Raw genomic sequence first — 27,397 nt, forward strand, 5'->3', positions numbered from 1 at the left:
GGGGGGGGGGGGGGGGGGGGGTGTTGAATAATAACAGTCGCAGTTGTCAACTTGCTATCTGCTGAAGACATTAGTGTGAATGGCTCATTCCAAAAGGATGTTGGACCAGTTAGGAGTGCTGCAGAATAATAGATCCTATTGGTTTCAACTAGGGCTTTTGGTGGTGGGATTGGGGGTGAGGTGCCAGGACCCTCAAGAGGGAAATGAAGTTTTCAATCTGTGTACTGTAAACTCATGAAGTTTTAAACATTTTAAAAAGTATTTTGTCAAAGAGGTTCAGGAACTCTGTTCTAGTGTGTTCCCTCAGGAAAAAAAGCCCTGGTTTCAACAGTTCTTTGGGGGATTTTGGAAGTCTTAGTTGGCATCCCAGAGACTGGAAGAGCATGGGAAAGATGCTCTTCACCTGATAGAGTAAAGGTGTCAATTTCATTTGTTATGATGGCTGGATCTGACATAAATGTCACTTTGTCGGGCTGGGCCATGTGTGCCATAAAATGTAATCCACCCAAAAAAAGAGGGGGGGGGGAATCTAAACTAACACGGCACAAACCTCCTAAGGAAGTTTAGAAAACTAATAGAGGGCCAAAAGTTAAAAACATAATAAGTGTACAAAATAGTGTTTATTACAAATACGTATAAAAATCTAGTAGGGGCCCAAATAAAGACTCATAAAATGTACAAAGTTACAAATACACACAAAAGAGAACAGTGTATGACCTGACACATTTCGGCTCACAAGGGCCTTCTTCAGAGGTCAAATAGTGCAAAATATGACAAGCAACAGAGTCCCTGTAACACATGTAAGGCAACTAACAATAAATACTAAATAAATACAATAGAACCAAAATTGGAATGTTCCAATATGGAATTGAATGACACACAAAAAAGTTTCTATTTGAGGCCACAAATATATCTGACCTTGTGTCAGAAGTTGTTGTATGAACTGGAAATATTATGTATCTTCCAGTTTAGGTCCTAAGAGTGCAAATAGAATTGCCTTGTCAGGGACAATGTGCCATCAGTGCTAGAGGAGATCAAAAAGCTATGAACTGCTATAAAAAGGTAAAGGTTCCCTTGCTCGAAAGCCAGTCGAGTCTGTCTCTAGGGTTGCGGTGCTCATCTCCGTTTCAAAGCCAAAGAGCCAGCGCTGTCCGAAGACATTTCCGTGGTCATGTGGCTGGCATGACTAAACACCAAGGCACACGGAACGCTGTTACCTTCCCACTGAAGTGGTACCTATTTATCTACTTGCTATTTCTTGCTTTCGAACTGCTAGGTTGGCAGGAGCTGGAACTAGAGACAGGAGCTCACTCCGTCATGCAGCAACTCTGGTCTCGAACCGCTGAACTACCGACCTTCCACAGCCTGCAGTTCAGCGTCTTAATAGTACATGGCATTTAAAAATGTTTTGCAATACTTCATGGATCCAAACCCAGTATTTTTTGCTTTATCACACAACCACCACATATGATAAAAGGAACCTAGTTTGTTTTGACATTTCCAGCAACTATTTGAACATTTCGAATCAAATTTAGCCAGTTTCTCAGGAGTAATATACCATCTACAAAACATTTTGTACATGTTTTCTTTGTAAAAAATTGCTTTCGTGATCTTAACATTCTTTTTCCAAATCTGAGACCAGTGGTCTAACTCAATGTTATGACCCAGATTTTGAGCCCAATGTATCATAACACTTTTCTTTTCTTTTAATTCAAATTTTTATTTTTTCCAGGGAGTGTAACAATATAACAATACGTAACAATAAGCTTAACAACAAGAACAGAGTGCTATTACTAACTTCAAGATAACTGTGGAATTATTTATTTATTTATTTATTTATTCGAGTATTTCTACCCCGCCCTACCCCGCGAACGGGCTCAGGGCGGCTTACATTGCATACAACAGGTCAGTATTGTCTGTCAGTCCTAATATCATTAGTTTATATCCTATTTCAGTAGTACAATAAGTTCTGGAGGTGCTTATTCTTTATGATGATTTCACCTTCTGCAAGGTATTGAACCACTGGGAACCAAATTGCCTGAAATGTCTTAGCATATCATAACACTTTTAATGGTTTCATCATACATCTTATAGTCTAACAATAAAACATACATTTTTCTTATGAAATTCTGATCAACAGACAACCTTATCTTATCAATTTCTAAAAGGTTTTCATAAAATCCTATTGCTTTATCTTTAATATACCTTGATTCAATTTGAGCTTTTTGCCACCAGTTTAACTCCGACAATGGTTTCAAATTCAATTTAGAGTCTAATAAATCTTGATACCTTTTTATTGGTTCTTCTTAATATGTCTTCGGATTTGATAAATGCTTCTAAGGGAGCCGAATAAATTTATTTCCTGTACAAGTAACCTATCCCCTTCATTCAATTGCATAAATTCATCAGCAAAGTCTATTTTATCATCCTTCCTTGCTGTTCCAGATATTATCTGATTTCACGGTATTATCATATGATTTAAATTGCAACTTAGGGTTAGTTAGTTTAAGTTTATTGTTCATGGTCATTGGCCTTCATAATTGAAACATATTTGAAACATTAAAACATTTGAAACATATTTAGAAACAAAGTAACTTATAACTTCGGCAGATCATGAGAGGGAGGGCAGGAAGGGTTGCTTCAGTGCTTAGTTCTCCTGGCCCTTTCTTACAGGCCCAGGAAAATGCTGATTGCCACTTTGGGGTCAGGAAGCAATTTTTCTCCAGGCCAGTTTGGTTGGAGATCCTGGAGGGTTTTTTAGTCATCTTCTGGGCATGGAACAGTGGTCACTGGGGGTGTGGAGTAGTGGAGTTATTTGTGAATTCCCTGCATTGTGCAGGGCGTTGGACTAGATGACCCTGGAGGTCCCTTCCAACTCTATGATTCTAAAGTTAAAATTTTGAAACCTCAGCTCACTACAACAAGAAGAATTCAGTTGGGGACATTCTAAAGGGCACTATTCGCTCTGATCTTCCCGAGTGCCAGGACAGAAAGAGCCAGTCTGTAAGAAACAGAAGGCTCCACATCAAAGAGTTTAAAAGATAGTTTTTCAGTGTCTGAAAAAAGCTGTAGATCAACAAGAATCAGACAGGAATTTATTCCTAGGGCCCAAATACAGAGGGCAGGACAAAACACAATGTGGCAGATCTTCCACTGAGCTTCCGCACAGACAGATACATTGGTCAAATGGAATGTTAGCACGGTGACCTTTTAGTAACTCAGTTGGCATAGTTTGGAAATGCAACACTGTAAGTTATGAGCTGTTAAACTGACCAACCTGGAAGCTCTAGAATGATCTTTCATTATGGTTTTATACCATGGGGCAAACTTCCAATGGAAAATAGTAGAATTATCTATTATAGTGTCCCCTTTAAATACCCATTCCCATAAATCCAAATTATTCCCTGCTAGCTAGAATGGAGATCAAATCAGTCAATCCTAAAAGAAATCAACCTTGACTGTTCCCTGGAAGGCCAGATACCGAAGTTGAAGCTCAAATACTTTGGCCACCAAATGAGAAAGGAGCACTCACTGGAGAAGAAGACCCTGATGCTGGGAAAGACTGAAGATAAAAGAAGAAGGGGGTGGCAAAGAATGAGATGGTTAGACAGTGTTATCGATGCAACGGACATGAAATTTAGAAAACTCCGGAGGACGATGGAAGACACGAAGGCCTGGTGTGATGTCATCCACGGGGTCATGAAGAGTCGGACTTGACTGTGCGACTGAACAACAACAACAAAAGCTGGAGGCAATTTAGTGTTGCTTTCTCCTATATACAGAGGTTTCACCAAATTATCAGCAAATGCTCACTGAGCTGTGATATATGCAACTAATATGTAGCTTTTAGTGTCTGAGAGGGAATTCTTGCTGATTTAAATGGAAGAAATAGTCTTTGTATTCTATATTTTGCTGGCAGCATCTCCCTGTTGACCAAATCTATACTTCTATATGACACAGACAATAGCCAAATGAGAAGTTATCATTCTGTTCTGGAATTGGGATGCACTTAAACAAACTTGAAATCACTGCAAAGTTGTAGCCACGTTATTACCAACTCTTTGCCCAATAGTATCGATATGGACTAAGTCATAGGGGTATGCATTAAAGTTTTTTTTCCAGATACAGATCTATTGGCACCGGAAAATATTGGTATTCCTGATTTTTTTGAGATCCCAATACCAGTATCCAGATCCCAGTTTTATTCAAGAATCTGATATTATTTGGCTCCATTATAAACTCTGGGGAATATTTTTTTTTTGGGGGGGGGCTGTTTTTGGAGCTAGATGTCCCAAAATTGCTCCACAACTACTAGTTGCTGTCTATAGAACTCCCAAGTTTCAAGAAGACTGGGTCAAGATTAGGTCCAATTTTAAGGCACCCCCCCAAAGGTGCCCCCATCCATTATCCTTTCTTTTCCAGTGGATGGAAAATCTTGCTTTCTCCAGGGCAAAAGCAAAGAGGAATGCCTGCAGCAACCACTGGTCAGTAACTCCCATGCAAGAATTAATAACAAGACCAGTAGAGCAAATGCAGAACCCAGGAATCCTAGCACAACTACAAGCAAATGTGGGAAGCTCAACAAAACTAATATCAAACCAGAGAAACCCAACAGAATAAATTCAATCAAGCCCAGCAAAACCAATGTCTAACCAAAAAGGTCCAGCAGAACCCAGGACAAATGTGGCAGGTAAAAGCCTAAAAGACACCACCTCCAGTAGCTAATAGCTACACCATTAAAGGAGAAAGAAAACCTTCTCCACACTATTTGTAATTGCTGAGAATGCCTTAGATAAGATTGATGAGGGAACTTTCACAAACAGAAAGAAATCCTCCCTCCTTATGTTAAGAAAAGAAGATAAAAAGCAGACTACCTCATCGGGAGACTGAAATCAGTTAAAATCATTTTAAAAAAACACATCTGTGACAGAGCACAGTCAAAAGGTGTCTAGTTGCATTGAGCTATAAACTGGAAGACCTTTTGACCACTGTGTGATGCAGAGTGTTGGACTGGATGGGCCATTGGCTTGTTCCAGCACCGCTTCTTTTATGTTCTTAAATTTAATATCAAAATTCTATATAATCTAATCTAGAAGTGGGGAATCAAACCCGGTTCTCCAGATTAAAGTCCACCGCTCTTAACCAATACACCATGCTGGCTCTCCTAGAACTGTGACACACCAATTTTGTTACCACGTGATTATGAAATATACATGATGTTAGAGTTGGATATAGTATGCCCCTTATATTTCTGCTTTCACTCCTTACACTCTCAGATGGAAAGTCCAGACAGTGTCTCAGATATCGTTGCTTTCCTCAGCTTCTACACAAATTGGGCTTCTTCTTTTTTCCTTGATTAAAAAAAGGTAAAGGTAAAGGTTCCCTTGCTTGAAAGCCAGTCGAATTCGACTCTAGGGTTGCGGTGCTCATCTCCGTTTGAATGCCGAAGAGCCAGTGCTGTCTGAAGACATTTCCGTGGTCATGTGGCCGGCATGACTAAACACCAAGGCACACAGAACGCTGTTACCTTCCCACTGAAGTGGTACCTATTTATCTACTTGCAATTTCTTGCTTTCGAACTGCTAGGTTGGCAGGAGCTGGAACTAGAGATGGGAGCTCATTCCGTCATGCAGCACACTCGGGTCTCGAATTGCTGAACTACCGACCTTCCACAGCCTGCATTTCAGCATCTTAACCACTTGAACCGTGTTGAAAATTGATGCACAGTGACATGGTGGCAACATGTGCACATGGACAATTTTTAGTAAACAAGTGGACATGTAAGGATGAACAATATTTCATTTCAGGATACTTTTTTCCTGGGCTCCAGTCTACCAAAGTTTAAGATGGAGAAAAAAAGTTGCTAATCTCTAAGGTGCTATTTAGCCTTACCCTGCATGTCTCCAAGTTTAATCAGCCAGGCTGCCGGTTCGGTGTAGAGCCAGTTTGGTGTAGTGTTCTGAAAACGGCACGATCTGCGCTCATGGCCCTCCCCACAGCTGGCGCACGGAGCTGACGTGGTTGAAGTCTTGACCGGTTTAGAGGATGTGGGCCGCTGGCGGACCTGTAGAACCTCGTCCTCATCCGAGGCGTCGGAGCCGACGGTCACTTTGGTGTGGTGGACCGCCTTGGCACGGCGGTCTTGGCATGCCTGTTCATACGCCGAGGCCTCCCGTATTGCCTTCTCCAGGTCCAGGTCATCCTGGCTTACCAATTTCCTCTGAAGCTTCGGCTCTCTGAGTCCCATGAGGAACTGGTTGAGGAGGGTTTCGGTAAGGTTGGCTAGGATCCTACTGGCCCATTGTCTTTTGTCATGAAGCTTGAGGTTTTGGTCTTTGGGCAAGCCCGGGCATGCCCGACTTCGTCAGGCTGTATACACAACAGTGAGCTACTGGCACTAAAGCTGTGAGTGAGTGATTTGGCTACTGCATAAATTAGCTTGCTCTAGAGCCATCATTCCTGAGCTAAGACAAAAATGTGTGAGATGGAGACTAAAAAACTGAGTTAGCTCACAGTTTAGAAGGAACATGGACTATGGGTCTCTCCTGTAGATACTTTCACGTACCTGACACCGGATTATCTGGCCACTTGTGACAGGGACAGTATTCTTTAGATTAGGTTTCTCTCTCTGCTTTTCACTGATCAAGATGGGTAGCTGTGCTAGTCTGTCTGCAGCAGCAGAAAAGAATAAGAGTCCAGCAGCACCTCAAAGAAAAACAACATTTGTAGCAGGGCGCATGAGCTTTCACGAGTCACTGCTCACTTCTTCAGATAACCTGGCGACGAAAGCACATACCCTACCACAATTTTTGTTAGTCTCTGAGGGGCTACTGGACTCTTAGGGTGATTCCACATCTAGCATTCGCTCCACAGTTTCTCAACTGGGAGGGAAAAGTGCAGCTCAAAACCACATTCAAATGCCTTGGGGCAACACCGTACTGACTGCAAAGCCACCCCTGAACGGCCATAAATCTATGCGGAAGGTACCATAAAACCCGATGATCAAAGAAAGTGAAAGCGGCATGCAACGCTGAGGGGAATTTCTCTTCCGAGGTGGGTTTCGCCCTGACCCTTCGGTGAGGGCGGGATATAAATCCAAAGCATAAATAAAAATAAATACCTGAATGTGAACAGAATCTAATTGAAATAAGTTTTACTTTGGCAATACTTCCCGAGAGATTTATTTTACTGTGTGCAATATCACACTCCTACGACTGGCCTCTTCTGTATTAACCACATATCCTGATACATTTGCCATGTAATACTAATAGGTGAACCATTAGGAACATCAGAGTTCTGTCTGGAGAAATTGGCAGTAACAAATGAGCTACGTTCTGTGTAGTTTATGATGCACTGCAGCGGGGAACAGCACAGAGTTTATACGGTTGGGGAGACAGTGATACCCCAAGGATAGGCTCTGTGCTGAGCGCCTTTACTCCTTCTGGCAGTTGGAAGGTGAATGCCCGCAGCAGGGTGGTGAAGAAGATGAAAATCTCAATTCTCGCCAGCTGCTCTCCCAGACAGACACGGGCCCCTGCAGGGGAAACGAGGCAAGACAAGAAGTGAGGAATATAATTCCAGGTATTCTCTAGGGCAGAGGTGTCAAACATAAGGCCTGCGGGCCGGAACTGGCCCGTCCAGAGCTCCCATGCAGCCTACAAGCAACTGATGCAAGGGAGGAAGTGCTGGGGGGGAGTTGGGGGGCACTATGTTGTGACTTCAGCATGGCAGAACAACCTCATCTGCAGCAGTCAAGCATCATGGGAGCACCTGCCCAGCACTGCACTGCTGCCTCTCGAGTCCGCCTATGTGGGTTTTCCTCTCCACCCCGCTCCCAGCCCATGGGGCCTTGCAGCGAGGATACACCAACTCGGAGCTTACCAGCTGCTGTCCTTTATACAGTTTCTATCTCCGATACCTGGCATTACATTTGATGGCACACATGGCCCAGCCTGACAAAGTGACATTTACATCAGATGCGGCTCTCATAACAGGCCCGTAGCTATAGTGGGGCATCTTGGGGCGAGGCCCCCTGACTTACTGGCCAGGCCCCACAACTTCCCATCCAGCCCAGGGCCCCCAAGCAGTGGCAGGTGCAGGGAAGGAGCCGGATATTCCTTTAATTTGATTAAGAAATTTAAATGCCCCCAACTTAAATTTTTTTTGGCTACAGGCCTGTCTCATAACAAACAAGTTTGACACCCCTGGTCCAGAAGGTATCACCTAAGTGAACATCTAGCTTGGACTTTGGTAAGGTAGTTGATGGGTCAGGACTCCCCTCTACCCCTTAAAGTTGAATTGATCGGTCAGGACTCCCTTCTTCCCCTTAAAGTTGATTTGATGGGCCAGGACTCCCCTCTACCCCTTAAAGTAGCTGACCAGCAACTTGTGTTGCTAGGATAATAATTCCCTCCATGCCACATTGCATTGCCAGGCTGCTTACTTCCTATTTTTCTCCCACCCACCCCCAAAAAAGCAACAAAAGCAGCACAAGAGTAGAACCACACTTAATATCATCACTTTAACAGTAGTCAAATGATTGTTTTTGGGAGAAGTTTCGCCATGTCCATTGTCAGACACTTTATGTGACTATTCAACGCTCATGTTCAGGTCAGGTCAGATGTAAGCATTTGCTTAAGAAGGCCCAGGCATCTAGTCAGCCTTCCTAGACCAGATCATTTCACTCCAGTCCAGAGATACTTCTCAGTAACGCCTTTTAGGTTCAAATTTAGAGTCCAGTGGCGCCTTTAAGACCAACAAAGGTTTATTTAAGATATGATCTTTCGTGTGCATGCACACTTTTTCAAATACATTGGAACGGAAGCTAGAGTTCAAACTTATAGACGGAGGCTGAACAGCAAATTAACACATGACATGATGAAGTTGCTTTAAGATATGCAAAGACAAAACTAAATAACAAGCTAAGGTTATAAGGTCAACAGTTGTTTTGATTTAATTAACGGGGGAATCAAAATCAAAACAACTGTTGACATAAGCTTAGACCAAGCAACAAAGGAAAGTAAGGTTGTTAAAAAAGAATGGGAATCTCTAGAACAAAAACTTAAAGAGACATCACCTCCATAAACAGTTGACCATCGAATAAAAGAGCTGGAGGAGAAAATCAGGACCAGAGAGACTAAGATGAGGAAATATGATAGGGATATGAAGGATTACGAAACTGGCAAAATATATAAATGGACTTATGAAAAAACTACTACTAATAAAACGGTCACCTGGTTGGATAGACGTGATAGATCTACTGATGGTGAAACAACTGATGGGAAAGAACTGGTAACACATCCAGTGAGGAGACTACAAGGTTTAAGAGGGAGAAGCCATGTAAAAGTAAACAGGATACCCATTTTTTAAGGGCACGCCCAAACAAGGGCATCAGAAAAACCTAGTTATAAATATTTCCTCTAGAATATTGTCCGATTCTGAACTGGATGCATTAAATTTAGGTCTTGGTTATGTTCCCACTCCGCGTTATGATTCTTTTTCTACCAGAGTTGACGTCTTTAGACTCGTTAGAATGTTAAAACTTTAAAAAACAGTTTGGACTGACTGAATATAGTACTAACACATGTTTATCTAAGAAATCTTCTTTTATACCTAATGTACAAGATCCAGCTATTATAGTATTTGAACAGCAGGTACTGAGGGACATTGAGCATTTAGGAAAACGTTCAGTTAGGAGCAGATTCAATTTGAGCTATCATCAACGTCAGATCCTAGATGATTGGGCTCATGACTAAAATATTGTCATACAACAAGCGGACAAAGGGGGTGGTATTGTCATTATGGATAGAGTGGATTATATTGGTGAAACTGAAAGTCAATACCAACTTCTATGAACCCATTTCAGGACAACCGTATTTGGAGCCTTGTCACTGGGCTATATAGATAAGAAGCTGGCTGAATATCTTATTAATGATTTCCCTACGGTGCCAATTTTCTATACCTTTCCAAAAATTCATAAACCTGCCATGCCCCACCCCCTCCCCGGAAGACCGATTGTCTCCGGTTGTAATTCTGTGCTAGAACCCTTAGCTAAATGTATTGACTTCTTTTTGCAACCATGTGTTCAGAAATGTGTGGCATACATTAAAGACACAACTGATTTTATACACAAAGTAGAGAGTCTGATTGTTGACACTGATTGCATTCTTCTGACCTATCCGTGTGCGTACAGCTGTTCTTGTTGATCCTACATATTTTTATTACATCTACATAGCATTTATATTCCTTTCTACTGATTTGGCTGTGTTCCCGGTTTTTGTGTAACAATAAAGTCATCATCATTCTCAATCCAGAAAGTTGTATGTTGTCTTCTTACATTGTGTGGGGTTGGGTGGTGTCTCATCACCCCCCCCCCCCTTGGCAATAGGTCCGCAAATGGCATTTTGATGTCAGAGTGTATAATACAAGACCAATGGTCTGACTTCATCCAAAAGTGCTGTGATGATATAAGATGTCAATGTAACAGCTCTATGATACTATGCAAAAGAAAAAAAAAATGAGTTTCTTATTATCGCTAAGCTATATCCAATGGAGAATATTTTCCAGTAGTTTCTTCTATAAAAATTGTCACACAATACTACAGATTTTACATAAGATTTTGGTAAGAAGTGATTACTAAGAACATTCCGCAAGTGGAATCATTATATAAGCATGGCTATCAATCATATATGAATTCTGAGTTCTGCCTTTACCTGCACCAAATGGAAGAAATGCTTCTTTTTCTACAAAACTTCCATCCTGGTCCAAAAAATGATTGGGGTTGAACTCCTGAGGTTTCTCCCATTGCTTAGGATCAAGAAGAGCAGAGCGTAGATCTGGGAATATCTGGGCCTCCTGCAAAGATGAAACTGTTGACTCAGGATGCGTACGGATAGCAACATCAAACTTTTATTTATTTATTTATTTATAAAATAAGGATGATGTTTTATGGATTCGATTATTGTAACATGTTTTTAATATTGTAAATGTGCATTAATTGCAGATACATATATATGTGGTTACCCACCCTGACCCTATAATGTGGGGAGGGTGGGCTATTCCGCATGCAAGGCGGATATAAATCAAATAAATAAATAAATACAATTTAATGTATGAATCACCCCATTCGTGTTATCACAGGGCTCTGGGTGATGTAAAAAAGTAAAGGTAAAGGTTCCCTTGCTTGAAAGCCAGTTGAGTCCAACTCTAGGGTTGCGGTGCTCATCTCCATTTCAAAGCCGAAAAGCCAGCGCTGTCCGAAGACGTTTCCGTGGTCATGTGGCCGGCATGACTAAACACCAAGGTGCACGGAACACTGTTACCTTCCCACCGAAGTGGTACCTATTTATCTACTTGCAATTTCTTGCTTTCGAACTGCTAGGTTGGCAGGAGCTGGAACTAGAGATGGGAGCTCACTCCATCATGCGGCACCCAGGTCTCGAACTGCTGAACTACTGACCTTCCACAGCCTGCAGTTCAGCATCTTAACCACTTGAGCCACCGCAGCTCCGGACCTGGGTGATGTACAAGAACATTAAAAACACTGGCCAGATAAAAACAATAAATCATATTAAATTACATTTTAAAAGACAGATGGTGAATACCAGCACTTATTAATTGTTCCCATATTACAGACTGCTAGCCGCTTTGTGGACCAGGGGGGGGGGGAGAGGTCAAAATTGAGCATGGAAAGCAGAGGAGGGTGCCAGACGAGATGAAAATGGTTGCTGTCCTCAACCACTGTCTCAATACTAAACTTTTGTGTTTCCTAGTGTTTCCAGCCTATGGATGACATCTGGGGAGAGACTGGAGGGGGAGATCGTAGAATCATAGAGTTGGAAGGGACCTCCAGGGTCATCTAGTTCAAACCTCTGCAAAAGGCAGGAAATTCACAAATACCTCCCCCCCACACACACACACAGTGACCACTCTTCCATGCCCAGAAGGTGACAAAAAACCTCCAGGATCTCTGGCCAAACTGACCTGGAGAAAAATGGCTTCCTGAACCCAAAGTGGCGATCGGAATTTCCCTGGGTGTGTAAGAAAGGGCCACAAGAACTCGGCACTGAGGCAGCCCTTCCTGCCCTCCATCTCATGATCTGCCTCAGTTCAAAGAATCAGCACTGCTGTCAGATGGCCAGAGAGCCAGTTTGTTCTAGTGGTTAAGTGTGCAGGCTCTAATCTGGGAGAACCAGGTTTGATTCCCCACTCCTCCACTTGCACCTGGCTGGATGACCTTGGCCAAGCTGTAGTTCTGATAAGAGCTGTTCTTGAGACCTTCTGGGGCAACAGAAAACAACTCCCTACTATCCTCTCTGTGACAGCCCTTCAAGTACTTGAAGATGGTTATCGTATCATCTCTCAGTCGTCTCCTCTCCAGGCTAAACATACCCAGCTCCTTCAACGTTTCCTCATAGGACTTGGTCTCCAGACCCCTCAGCTTGTCTTTATCCAGCTTGTCTATATCCTTCCTAAACTGTGGTGCCCGAAACTGAACACAATATTCCAGGCGAGGTCTAACCAGAGCAGAGTAAAGTGGTACCATCACTTCGCGTGATCGGGACACTATACCTCTGTCGATACAGCCCAAAATCATATTTGCCTTTTTAGCAACTGCATCACACTGTTGACTCATGTTCAGTGTATGGTTGATGCCATCACATTGGGGGCATGGCATCATTTCTGGGTTGAACCGGGAAGTGGTCATGCCGCTTTAGAATTCAGTGGAAACCTGATGGTAAATCCATCAAGTTTTCACCAAAGACTAGAGTTGTGTGATTATCACAACCAGGTTCATTATGGTGGGCATTTCCCCCTTATTTTACTGTTCTGGCCTACTGAGTAGTAGTGGCAGTTGGTGGGCTGCTGACAGAAGGTTTCCTCCTATAGTGGGAGACCTGGAAACCCTACAGTTTCCAGCCCCCTACCCAAAGCTCCGGAACTGCCCAAGCCACTCCTAGCTTTCCTGCACCCAAGCCATATCCAAAGTAAAAATTATGAAAAATGAAAACAAATATGTTACGTATTTGTGAATATTTGAAGCCCTGTTAGAGCTTCAGGCCCAGGCCAAATGACCCTCCTGGAACCTGTTGGAAGTTCCAGATGCGATGTCCCCTGTCTCAGATATCCAGACTTCATGGCAAGAGAGGCTAAATAGCTAGACAGGCACCTTGATCTTTCTTCCTGTGTTTACTCTTCTGCCACTGTCCCCTTTGAAATACAGGTTGTGTTCTCAGGGACCATTTCCCCTTCCTTCTGTTTTCTCTCACTTACTTGAGGATGGTCTCTCTCCCTGCACGCACCAAGAGAGAGACATGCAGTCCTCTCCTAGCACCATTATCCAGATGGGCCTCTTGCCATCTGTTTCCATCCTTTAGCTAGTAAGTTAATACTCATTCCTGTCTCTGTTCTTTCTTATGCAAAGTGTACTTCTCAAATAAAGAGAGAAGTATTTATCTTTTAAACTTGCAACGTGGCTCTGAGTAGCTGAGTAACCCGGTAAAGTGATGCTCCTGTATTTGTAGCTTTATTTAAGCACTCTGCTAACTAGTGGTAACTGGACTAACCACATCACTTAACCCTAACAGGTTATGGGCCCAGCAGAACCCCCAGACTGGCCCTGGCTCTTTTCCATGTATACATGTTTTAATATCTTGGACCTTGAGAATCATAGCTTCTTTCTTCAACGAAGGCTCAGTTTCTAAGCATGAATCCATCAATTCACACTGATAAAACAAAACATCATATCTTGTTTTGCTTCTGGGTTTCCTTCTTGAGTCTGGTAGGCAACTTTGCCTCCGTTGGGAAACCAGAAGGCCCCAAGTGTGAGGAGAGCTTTGTATAGTGCTATCACTCCCTTATACTGCAGCATTTATGCTGAGAAAAGCTTTTAAGAAACACATGCTAAATGTGTGAACACTTCGGGTACTCATGGTAATCTGATCATTAGATGCATTTTTGAATGAAATTGAAAGGAACTACCAAAAATAGATCAACAAAGATGGGGAAAGTTAAATTGGGGTTGACATGAAAGATAGGGATGGACGAAAGTTGATGACAGATTTCAGCCACTTCGTGTTTTATGGACTGCAGAGCCACCACGAACTTCCACTAATTTTTAGGCAGTTTGTGGTGGTTCATGGTGGTTTGTGAAAAGCAGAAAACAAAGGTTTAAATGACTCCAACCCATTTAAATGCCAGCTTTCTGCTCCCACCCACCTTTCACGAGGAAACCCCTGCTTTTTGCTCCCAGTGAAAAACAGCTGAGCGGGGGAGGGGGATCAGAAAGCAGGGGTCATGAACCAATATAAACCGGTTTGGTTTGTGAACCACTTTCCCAGTTCATATCAGTTTGTGATTCGGTTTGTGGTTTAGCCACAAACCATAAACCAAAAAAACCCTGCAAAATGTGGTTCATGTCCACCCCTAGTTGACAGAATAATCCCTGTATTATTTGATATCATTTCTGGAACAGGGGTCAGGTCTGTAGCCTTCAAAAATTGCTGAAGAGGAAGGTGTTTATACATATACATGCACACACATATATGTATAATACAAAGTGCTATCTCTTATAGATATTGCTCTTAGAATCCAGAAGTGCAACCATAAGAATTTCCTGTACCTTTGGAATGAGAAAACCCAATATGTTCACATCCTTTGTACATTGTCTGGGGATGCCAAATAATAAGATATATTGCGAACGAATGATCTCATGAATCACAGCACTGGTATATGGCAGCTTCTTCCAATCTTGATAGCTGAAAGGTTGAGAGGAACCCAAAACATCTTCCATCTCCTTATGGACTTTCTCTGGGAAAAATATTTTAAAATGCATCTTTAGTCTGGAGACTACATTTTACAGTTGCCAACCTCCAGGGGCAGACTTGTAATCTCCTGAAATTAAAACTGATATCCCAGCTACAGAGATCAGTTCCCCTGGAGAAAATGGTTGCTTTGGAGGGTAGACTCTATGACAATAAACCTTCCCCTCCTAAAACCCTGACCTCCACAGGCTCCATCTCAAAATCTTCAGGAATTTCCCTTCCCAAGGTTGGCAAGCCCACAGCATTTGCCTTTATAAAGTTAATGATTCAGTGAAACCGATCACATGTTCAATATACATCAAGCTTTAGGGATTAAGGGAGACTTATCTGGGCAATGTAGCAGCACATTTTAAATATGAAAACAAACGAACTAATGAGTAGGGTTGTACTCGTAATTAGCTACTTAATATGAAAAAAGAATTACTAAAAATAAGAAGAAAAATTTATCTGGGGCATTCCTTGATTCAACACAAAATGGTCTCTTGCCTTGGATATCTGGGTGCTTTGCCATGAGGAGCAATGCCCATCGCAATGTCAAGGCTGTTGTTTCCGTTCCTGCGACGAAGAGGTCAAAAATACACTGAGTCAGATTGTCTTCATTGTAAGTAGAGTCGGGGTCCTTTCTGCTCTGTAATTTACAACAAAAAAGAGAGAAAGGAGTTACCAATTCTGAAGATTTTGACTCTGCAGCCATGGTTATAAAGGCTCTACACAATGTAGCGAGAAAGTCTTAGACCAGAAACGACGACACCCAAAGCCACATTCTATTAGAAACTTACCCAGGCATCAATTTGACCCATACTTCCAAGCATGCTTTCCCAGCCAAAATAAACACTGACAAAAGGTTGAGGAGCAAAGAGAGCAGTGCAAATCAAACACTGTTCAGAAGAAATTTAAAAAATCCTTCCATCAATAAACAAAATATTCAAAACATAGTGGTTAACTGTGTGGGCTGTAATCAAGGAGAACCGGGTTTGATCCCCCACTCCTCCACTTGCAGCTGTTGGATAACCATGGGCAAGCCATAGTTCTGTCAGAGCTGTCCTTGAAAGAGCAGTTCTCTCAAAGCTTTCTCATCCCCACCATAGGGTGTCTGTTGTGGGGAGGGGAAGGGAAAGGAATTTGTAAACTGCTCTGAGACTCTGAGTGAAGGGTGGGGTATATATCCAATCTCCTTCTCCTCTTCCTATTTATTAACTGTTAAGGACCCAATGTGTCCTTGTGCTTGAAGAAAATTTCATAAATACAACCATTCTGTCATGGGGAAAATATAAATAGATAGACACAAGAACACAACACATAAAGAATTTAAAAAATCTAAGAACAAAAGAATGGTCAGTGACCCGTGGCTAGCCAGCCAGTCACACTTTAAAAGGTTTTTCTAAAATCAATATTATAATCATTCCACTGAGTGACAGTAGCTGAAATCTCTCAGAAAAAGCTAATTTGGGACTTCTGGTTTTGGCTTCTGCAATGGCGGCTGCAAGCTCCCGGACCTCTGGGAGCCGCACGCCAGAGCTCGTGGTTGGGAGGGGGTGCGAACGTCCGCACCACCCCCGGAGCTCTTGTGAAGAGCTCTCAGCCATGGAGCACTAGATAGGTCCTGCCTCTGGCAACTGGCCGGTGAAGGGGGGCCTCTCCTTGCCCTGAAGGTCCCACCGCGATGCATCCGATATGGAACTAAGACAGCACACCGGGACAAGCGTTTGATGGTCGAGTGACAGGAAATCATTGAAGGTAAGTACTACAGTGGAAAGTGAGTGTTGTTGAAGCAGATAATCCAAAACAAAAGCGGAATCCCTCTTTAATGAACTGAGGGGGGGGGACCCTCTCTCGGGGAAATTTAAGCTTGGACTTGCCAAAGAAAAATATAAAGCGGGATGGAGCTTAAAGCAATTGAGAACTAATATAAAGAACTTTAGAGAACTCACCAGGCATTTTCAAAGGCTCCTGAGACTTTTGTAACTTTTAAAGAAGAATAAATAACTCCCAAAAATGTGTGTGTGTGTGTGTGTGTTCATTGTGTGTATTTTGTTTTATTCTTTCTCTTTTTCTTAATAAAAACCTTTCAGCTTGAACATCTACCTGTTTTATTGCAGCATTCTCCTAAGGGAAAAATCCCTGTACACATAGGTGGAGAATCCCAGTTACCTTAAAGCTCCTTGAAGCTAATTCCCCCAACTAATTAGGAGACCGCCTATTTGGGTAACAGTGACCAGAGAGGAGAGGTTCTTTCAGTCTTCTGAACCCAGAGGTCATGCAGCAAAACAGATATACAGGTTTCCAAGAATACATTTACATTTACCTTCATCATTGACATTTTTATAGAGTGTATTTGATTTCACGTGCAAGGTGGATACTTACTTTTTCAATCTGATATAGATAGAAATCAATGAAATCTTGTGGCTCGTGGACTGCCGGATTCTCCTTATGCTTTTCGATCTCCTTCCTTGCAAAAGAATGTATAACATCGCTGGAGGCAAGTGCCTTCCTGTGAGGCCCCGGGAGATATTTCATGAGCCATGGGAAAGTGTCATAAAACTACAGGAAAGGTGAATGTCAAATGGGGTCAGTACCATGAGATGGCTCAGTAACACAGTTGATGCACACTGATGCTGATGTAGGAACCCAAAATTATGTTTTATAAAGACATCAGCAAATCTGGACAATGCAGATTCTCTCCACATTCTAAAAGCGTCATGACCATTTCCAGGAGGAAACCAAGTTTGATCCACATACTTCATTATTGGGGAGGGGGAAGGAGCCAATATTTCCCAGTGCTCATCCCAAACTTTAATGCAAATAAAAAACTATTAGAGTTAACCTCTTTTGGTCTATTTTTTGGTCTCATCCATAGCCATTTTAATGTATATTTTTGGCTTGGGAATTCTGGAATGCACACCCTAATGCAGTGATGGCAAATCTTTTAGAGACCGAGTGCCCAAACTGTGACCCAAAACCCACTTATTTATCGCAAAGTGCCAACACGGCAATTTAACCTGAATACTGAGGTTTTACTTTAGAAAAAACAACTCTTACATTAACTTAAGATGATCCAAACAAAGTAAGGAAAGCAATCCCAAATGCTTTCATTTACTTAAAATTATTTGGCAGAGAATTCGACACTTTAATGATGGTCTGGGCCTGGCAGGGGTGATGGCACATGTGCCCACAGAGAGGGCTCTGAGTGACACCTGTGGCACCCATGACGTAGGTTTGCCACCACTGCCCTAATGTATGTGCACGCATGCCCACACACACTGAATGAGACTCCTGTCCAGACCAGTAGTGGATCTTAAGTGAGGGCCGGTTCACAAAGTATGTATTCCTACTAGGGTTGCAAAATCGACTTACCTCTGCCGGCGGGGGACTTTGTGCTGGTTCCCGGCGCGCGCGCCGCATGCACATCACAGGGAAGTGACGTCATGACGCCGGGCACGCTGGGGGCGGGGCACAGCCATTTGAGGGGAAAACTCTATGTTTTCCCCTCAAATGGCTGTGCCTCGTCCCCAGTGTGCCCGGCGTCATGACGTCACTTCCCTGTGACGTGCACGCGTGGGGGGGTTCCCCCAGGGCCCGATTCCGCGGGGGCGGAAATCGGGCCTCCAAAGCGGGGGGAAATCCGCCCCCCCGGGGGGAGTTGGCAGCCCTAATTTCTACCACAAAACATTTCTGTCAAATGCGATAGGACTTCCGTGCCTCTCAGATGCATGTGGGCCCAATCCTGATTACAGTTGCACCACACAGATCGGAGCAGCTTCAGCCTTCCCACCGCACCATTTTGTCATCTCGAAATTTTTTCAATAATACTTTTTAATGTGCCCTTATACTATTTAAGGAGCTGTGGTGGCTCAAGTGGTTAAGAAGCTGAACTGCAGGCTGTGGAAGGTCAGTAGTTCAGCAGTTCGAGACCCAGGTGTGCCGCATGATGGAGTGAGCTCCCGTCTCTAGTTCCAGCTCCTGCCAACCTAGCAGTTCGAAAGCAAGAAATTGCAAGTAGATAAATAGGTACCACTTTGGTGGGAAGGTAACAGCATTCCGTGCGCCTTGGTGCTTAGTCATGCCGGCCACATGACCACGGAAACATCTTCGGACAGTGCTGGCTCTTCGGCTTGGAAACGGAGATGAGCACCGCAACCCTAGAGTCGGATTCGACTGGCTTTCGAGCAAGGGAACCTTTACCTTTACCTATACTTTTTAGTTGAGTAGTGCTGATTACATAGATATTTTGTATCGGGAGACAATTCAAAGAAAAGGCGTGAGCTGCCTAAGAACTGATCTCTGATTATGAAAAGAATGTTAACGGCTTTTTAACTTTATATCAAGAAGTCTTTTCTCTCTAAAAAAAGGGGGGGGACCATTTTTCCGATGGATTGTACGAATCCCTCTCGTTATGGCTCTCATCGAAGAAGACCGTACATTTCTCTTGTAAAAAGTAATCCCAGACTATGGCATACCAAGAGGCGGTTGTGGGAGGTTTGGTTTCTTTCCAGGAACGAGCAATTGTGGCTTTGTCTGCTGTCAATAGTATACTAATTAGTTCTCTTTCCACTGCATCTTGAAATAGCCCCAAAGAACCCCATTTGCTCCATTGAGGAAAGCTGCATGTAGCCATCATTACACATACTGCTGGAGGGGTTTCTACCAGCAGATCATAGTTTTGCTCAGAACTGGACCTGCATTATGAAAGCACAGAAGTGAGAAGAAGAAGACGAAGATGAAGACAAAGACGATGAAGAAGAAGAAGAACGTTTTATAGCCTGGCCTTCACTACCTGAAGGAGTCTCGGATTGGTTTACAATCACCTTCCTTTCCTCTCCCCACAACTGAAACCCTGTGTGATAGGTGGGGCTGAGAGACCTCTGAGAGAGCTGTGACTGACCCAAGGTCACCCAGCTGGCTTCATGTGGAGGAGGAGTGGGGGAATCAAACCCTGTTCTCCAGATTAGAGTCTGCCACTCTTAACCACTACACCAATGGCTCTCAATGTAAAATGGGTGGAGACACAGGTTTTATGAAAGTTCTTGCTTCAAGGAGGAGGGGGCTTTTAGTCTTTTGGCACTGGACCTTCAAAAAGGGGCAGCCTATGGGTGGGCTGTTCCCTCCAGCAAAGAACATGCAGCTGCTGGAGTGACCTTGGGTCAGTCACAAGTTATTCCAGAGCTGTTCTGTCAAGGGCAGTTCTCTCTCCCAACTGCCTCACAGGGTGTCTATTGTGGGGAGAGGAAGGGAAAGGAGATTGGAAGCCGCTCTGAGACTCCAAGAGAAGGGCGGGGTATAAATCCAATCTCTTCTCTCCTTCTCTTCTTCCAGAGAAAGGTGGCGGGGGGGAGCCCATTCCATTTATTTCCAGCCTCATCCTAGCCACCCTTTTAGAAATGCATTATATCCCGCTGACATCCTCCCCCTCTCTAAACCCCACCCTTCCTAGGCTCTGCCCCCTAAATATCCAAGAATTTCCCAACCCGCTGTTGGCAATCCTAGCTAGAATTGGTTATGAGGCTGAGTTTTGTAGGAACAGAGATAAATTGTATTGCTATGTAATGATCTGTTGCATGGCTTTATGATTTCTCTGCTGTATATGTATTGTATCTCAATACATTTTTTTAGTTCACTTCAGGTAAACTGCTGCGGCAATGTTCTTCAGTGACTTAGCATGACCCATTTGGGGAAAACAGGACACAGAATTACACCACATACATCAACTAGCTGATCTAGGAAATTAACGTAACAAAAGAATGATCAAACAGCAGAGGTACGGTGTAAAAAAACGTTCAAATCAAAACCCATGGGGAAAAAGGCATTCACTGTATTTTCTACTTTTCTGCTGTTCATCATCAATATCAATACATTTTCTGATCCTGACAGAACCCATTCAAACCATTAAAGTTGGACTAGATGACCCTGGAGGTCCCTTCCAACTCTACGATTCTATGAAGTTTTACTCAGTCAATGAATCTGAAATTCTTCTGCATTCCTAGTCAAGTATTCCTGTTAAGGCTGAAAGTAAAAGAATTCTGGGAGATGGCTATCTGCCCAGGGGTGTGGAATGCAGGGCCGGCCTGTCATTGTTAAATTTTAGACCGTCGCCTAGGGCGACGACTCGACGAGGGCGCCGTTCTGGCTGGCCTCGTCCCCTTCTCACCCTACACAGGAAGCCTCGCTTGCCGGCTTCTTGCTCTGTCTCTGGCAATGAGGGGAAAGTGCCGCTCGCTCTCTGCCACCCCCTCCCCATGGTCTCTTTGGAGCTCCTTTTGCAGCCTGGCACAGGCCCCCTTCCCTCAAGTGATCCCCCCGCATGCATTTGCAGCTCCCCCCCCCTTGGCCTGTCCACTGCGGCTCTGGCGCCCGCCCCCATCCCGCACAGGGGGGGGGGCGCCAGAATGTATCCTTGCCTAGTGGGTGAAAAAACCTGGGGCCATCACTGGTGGAATGATATCGTATCATAGAATCATAGAATCACAGAGTTGGAAGGGGGCATGCAGGCCATCTAGTCCAACCCCCTGCTCAATGCAGGATCAGACTAGAGAATCCCAGACAAGTGTTTGTCCAGACACTGCTTAAAAAGTGCCAGTGATCAGGTACAGCCTGATCTTGTTAGTTCTCAGAAGCTAATCAGGGTTGGTACTTAGATGGGAGACTGCCTAGGAAGATTTTGCAGAGCAAGGTTATGGCAAACCACCGCAGCTTAATCACTTGCCTCGATGGTGTTTTACACACACAAACACCGTTCTGACCTAATTGGGGGGGGGGGAGAGAAAATGACTTGCATTTTGATAGATGGTAGCTGGAAATTTTGAGATACACTCAATGGCTTCCACCATCTTGAGGAATTCTTTATCTTCAGCCCAAAACCGAAGGCCAAAAGCCACAGGACAGATCACATTGGAGACGGAAATAGTGATGGGCACTGAAGAGTCAAATGGATGCCCTGCAAATAAAGTTGGTTGCAAAATATTAATATTTTTATCCCCTTCTGTGAATACTCAGAGCGAACGTCATTAGTGGGGTTTGGTAAGAGAAAGTGACTCCTTTGCAGTCTTAAGACTTGGTTATATATTAGAAAATATATTTTTAAAAAAAAAACGTTATCAAGGTATTTTCTGAAATGTACAACATATACAAAGTTTGAGTCCAGTGGCACCTTTAAAGACCAACAAAGTTTTATTCCAAGTGTAAGCTTTCACGTGCAAAGCACACTTCTTCAGAAAAATGTTGAGAGAATTGATACCATTTCAGGAATCAATTCTGGGGAATTTGGGAGGTTCAGGAATCCTCACCTCCTGAAAAGTTCTCCAGTTGGGGGTGGGGATTGAATGAGAAGCTCTCTGTGTTTGTACTCACAAGAAGAGCTAGAGAGGGGGTTTGAGTGCATCTACTATGGCCCAATCCGCATTTGCTATGTACAGCTGTTCTGTGCTGCTGTGGTGCCGGCTGCCCATTTGGGTCAGTATGAAGCTCTCCTTGGTCTGCATCAGGACACAAGTTGTTTAGGGAGAGTGTGCGAGGGGGGGGGGAGAAGCAGGGCCAGCCCAGGTTTTTTTTTTTGAGCCCTAGGCGGGGCTACCTTCTTGCGTCCCCCCACGTGCCTGGAGGGAAGGAGGGCATTCCACACCTTGACTACTTCTCTGCACACGCTGGGGGGCACTCTGCTCCCATGACATCTCCTGCCACCATCGGAATGAGGGTCGCTGCGCCTGATCTGCCTTGGGACGGGGATCCCTTTGGCTGGCCCTGGGTGGGAGACAGAGATGCCACCGCCCTACCTGCTGGCAGGAGGAGACTGAGCACCAGGCCCAGCAGCACCCAGGTGGGCAGCTGGGAGGGTCTCATCTTGGACACATCTCCGGCTGCCTCAGCACCTCTCCTGCTCGCCCTCCCTGCAGACTCAGCACTGCCTCTCGAGCAGCTCTATGGTTGTGCTGACGAGCCGTCCCCCCATCCACCGTCCCGCGGGAGCCAATCGGGAGGGCACCCATGAGCGCATCATCAGTCTCCAGGAGAAGCCCGGCTGCCTGGCTCACCCCACCCCAGGGCCTCTGCCCATGGAGTTCCCACTTCTCTCCCCCGGATGGACCCAGCCTGCTGGGCTTGGTACAGAAGCGAGCTCCCTTCCCTCGTGCAGCCTTGCCGCAGGCTGAATTGGGTTGGGGAGCCACTGTGCCTTTTTTGGGGGTGAGGTCAGGTCCCCTCCGGCTCCGCTGCAGCTTGCTAGTTGTGGTCGGCAGTCGCGGGCCTCCCACGTGGAGCCACCTCCTCCTTCCTCGGCCCGCCTGCTCCAGATGGTGCAGCGCAGTGCAACTCCACCGCTGGCAGGCAGATCAGTGTTGCTCACCTTTCATATGACCGGCGGCGCTCGGGGGAGGGGAGGCGAGGAAGAGGGTTTTGGTAGGGGGGCTTTTGACGGGGGGCGTTTGGTGCCCCTAAGGCCCGGCGGGCTCTAGGTGAATGCCTAGTTTGCCTAGTAAGTGAGCCGGCCCTGGGGAGGAGGGACCTCCCAGGGGCATCAGCAGGGTCCTGCACTGTGCTGCACTGCAGGCAGGAAATAGCTCCTGTGACCCCCCCCCCAAAAAAGTAAAAGGGGGTGACCTGGCAGAGGGGGAGGCAGGAGGGGGGTAGGAAAGACAGAACGAGATGGCTAAAAAACACAAAACACCCAGCAGTTGCCAGGCAGATGGTTCTGGAGACTGCCCCAGGAAAACAAATGGTTCAGTGGTGGTTGTGCTTCCAACCCCCCCCCCCCCAACAACACCCCAGCCCTCCCAAATGTTCCCTGGCTGCTTTTAAATGCAGACAACTGGTATTTCAGCTAACTTGTTTCCTTTGTGACAATTCGTGTATCTCCTTAGAAAAGATGTGGGGGAGAGAATTCAGCTCCAGTTGTCTGCTTTTTGCTCACAGCGGCTCGACGGTGGAGAGAAGCAGTTGTACCACCTAAAAACCACGTTCACATAAGGCGGTGAGATGCTGTAGTGACCTCGGACTCACTACTAAATGGCAACAAAACGATGCAGACAGCCGATGCTGAGATGAAGCAATAGGAGAGTGGATGTGGCATGAAATACAGACAGAAATTTGTGAGACGATGTGAGATCATTGGCACAATGGTGAGAAATACCAATGCAGATTGGACCTATGTTTGTCTGTATGTGGTGGAGATGCCCACTGGGGCACTTGCTGTTAGGTGGTTGACTTTTTTAAAAGGTAGATACAAAAACAGTCTTTCAAGCTGATGAAGAAACAAAGCAATTGGGATGACTCCGTTTCAGATTAGGCTTGCGGTCCCTTTACCATCTTTCTAACCAGATGATTTGCCATGTTGAATTAGATACAGTCACACTCTGAAATCATCAGTTCATTAGTTTAGAGAATTATATGTTGCTTTTTTGTGGTCAACTGTCTTCCTGAAGGGGGCCGAAGGAAAATCATTTTGAAATCACAATAAAATGCTAGGGGGCACATTTAATAGCTTGGTGCTTCTCATGCAGGAGAGGCAGGAGGATAATGGAGGGGCCCCGATAGGGGAGCCAGTTTGGTGTCATGGTTAAGTGCGCGGACTCTAATCTGGGAGAACTGGGTTTGATTCCCCACTCCTCCACTTGCAGCTGCTGGATGACCCTGGCCAAGCCATAGTTCTGTCAGAGCTGTTCTCTCAAAAGCAGTTTTGGAAAGAGTTCTCTCAGCCCCACCGACCTCGCAGGGTGTCTGTTGTGGGGAGGGGGAGGGAAAAGAGTTTGTAAGCCACTCAGAGACTCCGAGTGAAGGGCGGGGTATAAATCCAATGTCTTCTCTTCTTCTATAGAGGAGGAGGAGGAAGAAGAGAAGAAGACTTCGGTTTTATATGCTGTTAGGAAGGTTTGAGAGAGATCCGAGAGAACTGTGACTGACCCAAGGTCACCCAGCAGGCTTCATGTGGAGGAGTGAGGAATCGAACCTGGTTCTCCAGATTATAGTCAGTCACTCTTAACCACTACACCATGCTGGAGACCCCTTGCCTCCCCACCTGTTCCCCACCCCATTAACCCCAGAGCTTATTTGCAGGAGATTCTAGTTTATAACTGATATGGTAACTTCTAAGCTACTGGTTATTTATAGTCCAGTGTGGCGGTGCTGACTTATGGCGACTGCACAGTGTTTCCAAGGCAAAAGATGTTCAGAGGTAGTTTGCCATTTCCTGCCTCTGTGTCATGACCCTGGTGTTCCTTGGAGGTCTCCCATCTAAATACTATCCAGGACTGACCCTGCTTAACTTCTGGGATCTGATGAGATTGAGCTAGACAGGTAAATTAATCCAGACTTCAGTGGGAAGTAAAAAATGGTCTACAGGAACCATTGGTCAGCCCAGTTTCCTGACATCATATACCTTTTGCACGTGCAAAAGTCTCAACAAGCTGATGGGCCTCCTCTTCTATTTGGTGCTCCACGCCTTTCTTCCCCAGTCCCAGCTTCCGCATGGTGGCTAGCCCGAACTTCCTCTGCTGCTTCCACGTGTGGCCATTTGACAATATGATACCTAAGGCGCAGAAGAATAAATGAAAAATTAGTACTGAAAGAAATTACGTTTCAAAAAGAGTTTAACTTAGCCTAGAAAACATCAAGCTGATTGATTAAATATGCATACGTATTGAAAAGCTACCCCTTCTCTACAAACCAGACAACTGCAATGCTCATACAGAAACAGTCCCTGGCCCATTCTGCCTCTAGCATTTGCTCCGCTGTTTTACCAAACCCACGTTGGAACAGAGATTCCCCTCTACATTGCATGCCACTTTCACTTTCTGTGATTGTCGGATTTTATGGTAGCCTCCACACTGCATGCCGGTTTCACTTCCTTTGATCTCTCAGTTTTTTGGTAAAGGTAAAGGTTCCCTTGATCGAAAGCCAGTCGAGTAAGACTCTAGGGTTGCGGTGCTCATCTCCGTTTCAAAGCCGAAGAGCCAGCGCTGTCCAAAGACATTTCCATGGTCATGTGGCTGGCATGACTAAACACCAAGGTGCATGGAACGCTGTTACCTTCCCACCAATGTGGTACCTATTTATCTATTTGCAATTTCTTGCTTTCAAACTGCTAGGTTGGCAGGAGCTGGAACTAGGGACAGGAGCTCACTCCGTCATGCAGCAACTCGGGTCTTGAACCGCTGAACTACTGACCTTCCACAGCCTGCAGTTCAGTGTCTTAACCACTTGAGCCACCACAGTCTGCATAGATTTATGGCCATTTTATGGCCGTTCATGGGTGGCTCTGCAGTCAGTGTGGCATTGGCTCGGGGGATTTGAATGTGGTTTTCAGCTGTATTTTTTTCTGTTCCCGTGTGGGTTTGGTAAAACAATGGGGCGAATGCTAGATGCAGAATGGGCCCCTGTCTGGTTCAGTGACATGTCTCGGATATTGACCAGCTCCATTTGCCTTCTAATCTGATCTGTTCATTGTCTTTTTCAAACGTTGCCTTGAGGGTCCTAATTTGCATACCAAGACAGCTAAGTGTATTTTGTTGCCTGCGTGTACCTGTAATGATCAAGAATGTCCACTGTGAGAAAGCACCTCTGATGCTTCAGCCAGTTGTGGCGAGTGCAGCAGAACCAAGTTGGCAGCAGCTCCTCCAATATATAGTATTCGATGGTGCCTGAAAAAGAGCTTTCAGGGTCTGTTTCAGGAAATGCCTTAAAATGATGGGATATTACCAAACATCCCTTCGCCTTGCCAGAACTGTCTGCAGCATGCAACCTGGGAGAGTCCTAAGGATGCTATGGCCAGAGGTTGATTTGGGGGGGAACGCGGGGGATCGCAGTTCCCCCAGGTGAGGTGCGGGGGGTGGGGCACACAACGAAGCCCCCCCCCCTGCTTCCAGCTGCCCCGCTTCTGGCCCTCATTCAGCCAGGAGGAGGCAGGAGAAGAGGGAGGGTAAGTTGCTTCCTCCCTGCCTCTCCCCATCCCTGCCTGCCTGGGGCCAGGGAGGGCCTTGGCGGGACTTCCTCGCACTCCCACCGGCCTTGCAGGTCCACCGCCAGGCCTTATGATGTCAGGGGGTGTGGTATATGCTAATGAGTTATGCTAATGAGTTCCCCTAGCTCTTTTTCTACTAAACGACCCCTGGCTATGGCAGTCATAAAGTCTTAAGGAGACACTAGGCAAGGCAGCATTGGCATGGACATTGAAGCCCCCCAAGACTATCAGTTTGGGAAAATGCAAGGCCCACTCCGCCTTGCCTCTACCAGCCTCAGCAGGGAGTCAGCTGTTAAGATGGGTGGATGGTAACCCAGCAAGACTCCGACCCTCTCTCTGGCACCCCACGCCAGGCCTAGAAGAAGAAGAGATTGGATTTATACCCTGCCCTTCACTACCCAAAGGAGTCTCAGAGCTGCTTTCAATCTCCTTTCCCTTCCCCTCCCCACAACAGACACCTTGTGAGGTAGGTGGGGCTGAGAGAGCTCTGACAGAAATGGCTCTTTCTCAAGGTCTCGGGGCAGCAAGAGGAAGCTTGTGGGCTTAACATGCATGGGAAACTCTAGGTGTTTATACACAAATGCTAGAAGTCTCCAAGGTAAAATTGGAGAGTTGGAATGCTTGGTGTTGG

The 27,397-nt window shown here is 45.1% G+C and overlaps 1 protein-coding gene across 1 annotated transcript in view; it reads right to left on the reverse strand.

Moving 5' to 3' along the window:
* Nucleotides 1-6,993: 6,993 nt before the first annotated feature.
* The window catches only part of LOC107115475 (cytochrome P450 2J2-like), a 51,599-nt gene continuing 31,195 nt past the window's right edge, over nt 6,994-27,397 (reverse strand). The window contains exons 3-9 of the mRNA XM_015417194.1: nt 25,186-25,335; nt 21,593-21,753; nt 17,187-17,363; nt 15,309-15,450; nt 14,621-14,808; nt 10,713-10,854; nt 6,994-7,534 (exon numbers count right to left, since the gene is read on the reverse strand). Of these exons, the coding sequence (XP_015272680.1) occupies nt 7,344-7,534; nt 10,713-10,854; nt 14,621-14,808; nt 15,309-15,450; nt 17,187-17,363; nt 21,593-21,753; nt 25,186-25,335 (1,151 nt within the window). The 3' untranslated portion in view covers nt 6,994-7,343. The remainder of the gene's footprint in view (nt 7,535-10,712; nt 10,855-14,620; nt 14,809-15,308; nt 15,451-17,186; nt 17,364-21,592; nt 21,754-25,185; nt 25,336-27,397) is intronic.

The sequence above is a fragment of the Gekko japonicus genome, unplaced genomic scaffold (genome assembly GCF_001447785.1).
Source record: "Gekko japonicus isolate JY-2015 unplaced genomic scaffold, Gekko_japonicus_V1.1 scaffold1341, whole genome shotgun sequence".
Classification (NCBI taxonomy): Eukaryota; Metazoa; Chordata; class Lepidosauria; order Squamata; family Gekkonidae; genus Gekko; species Gekko japonicus.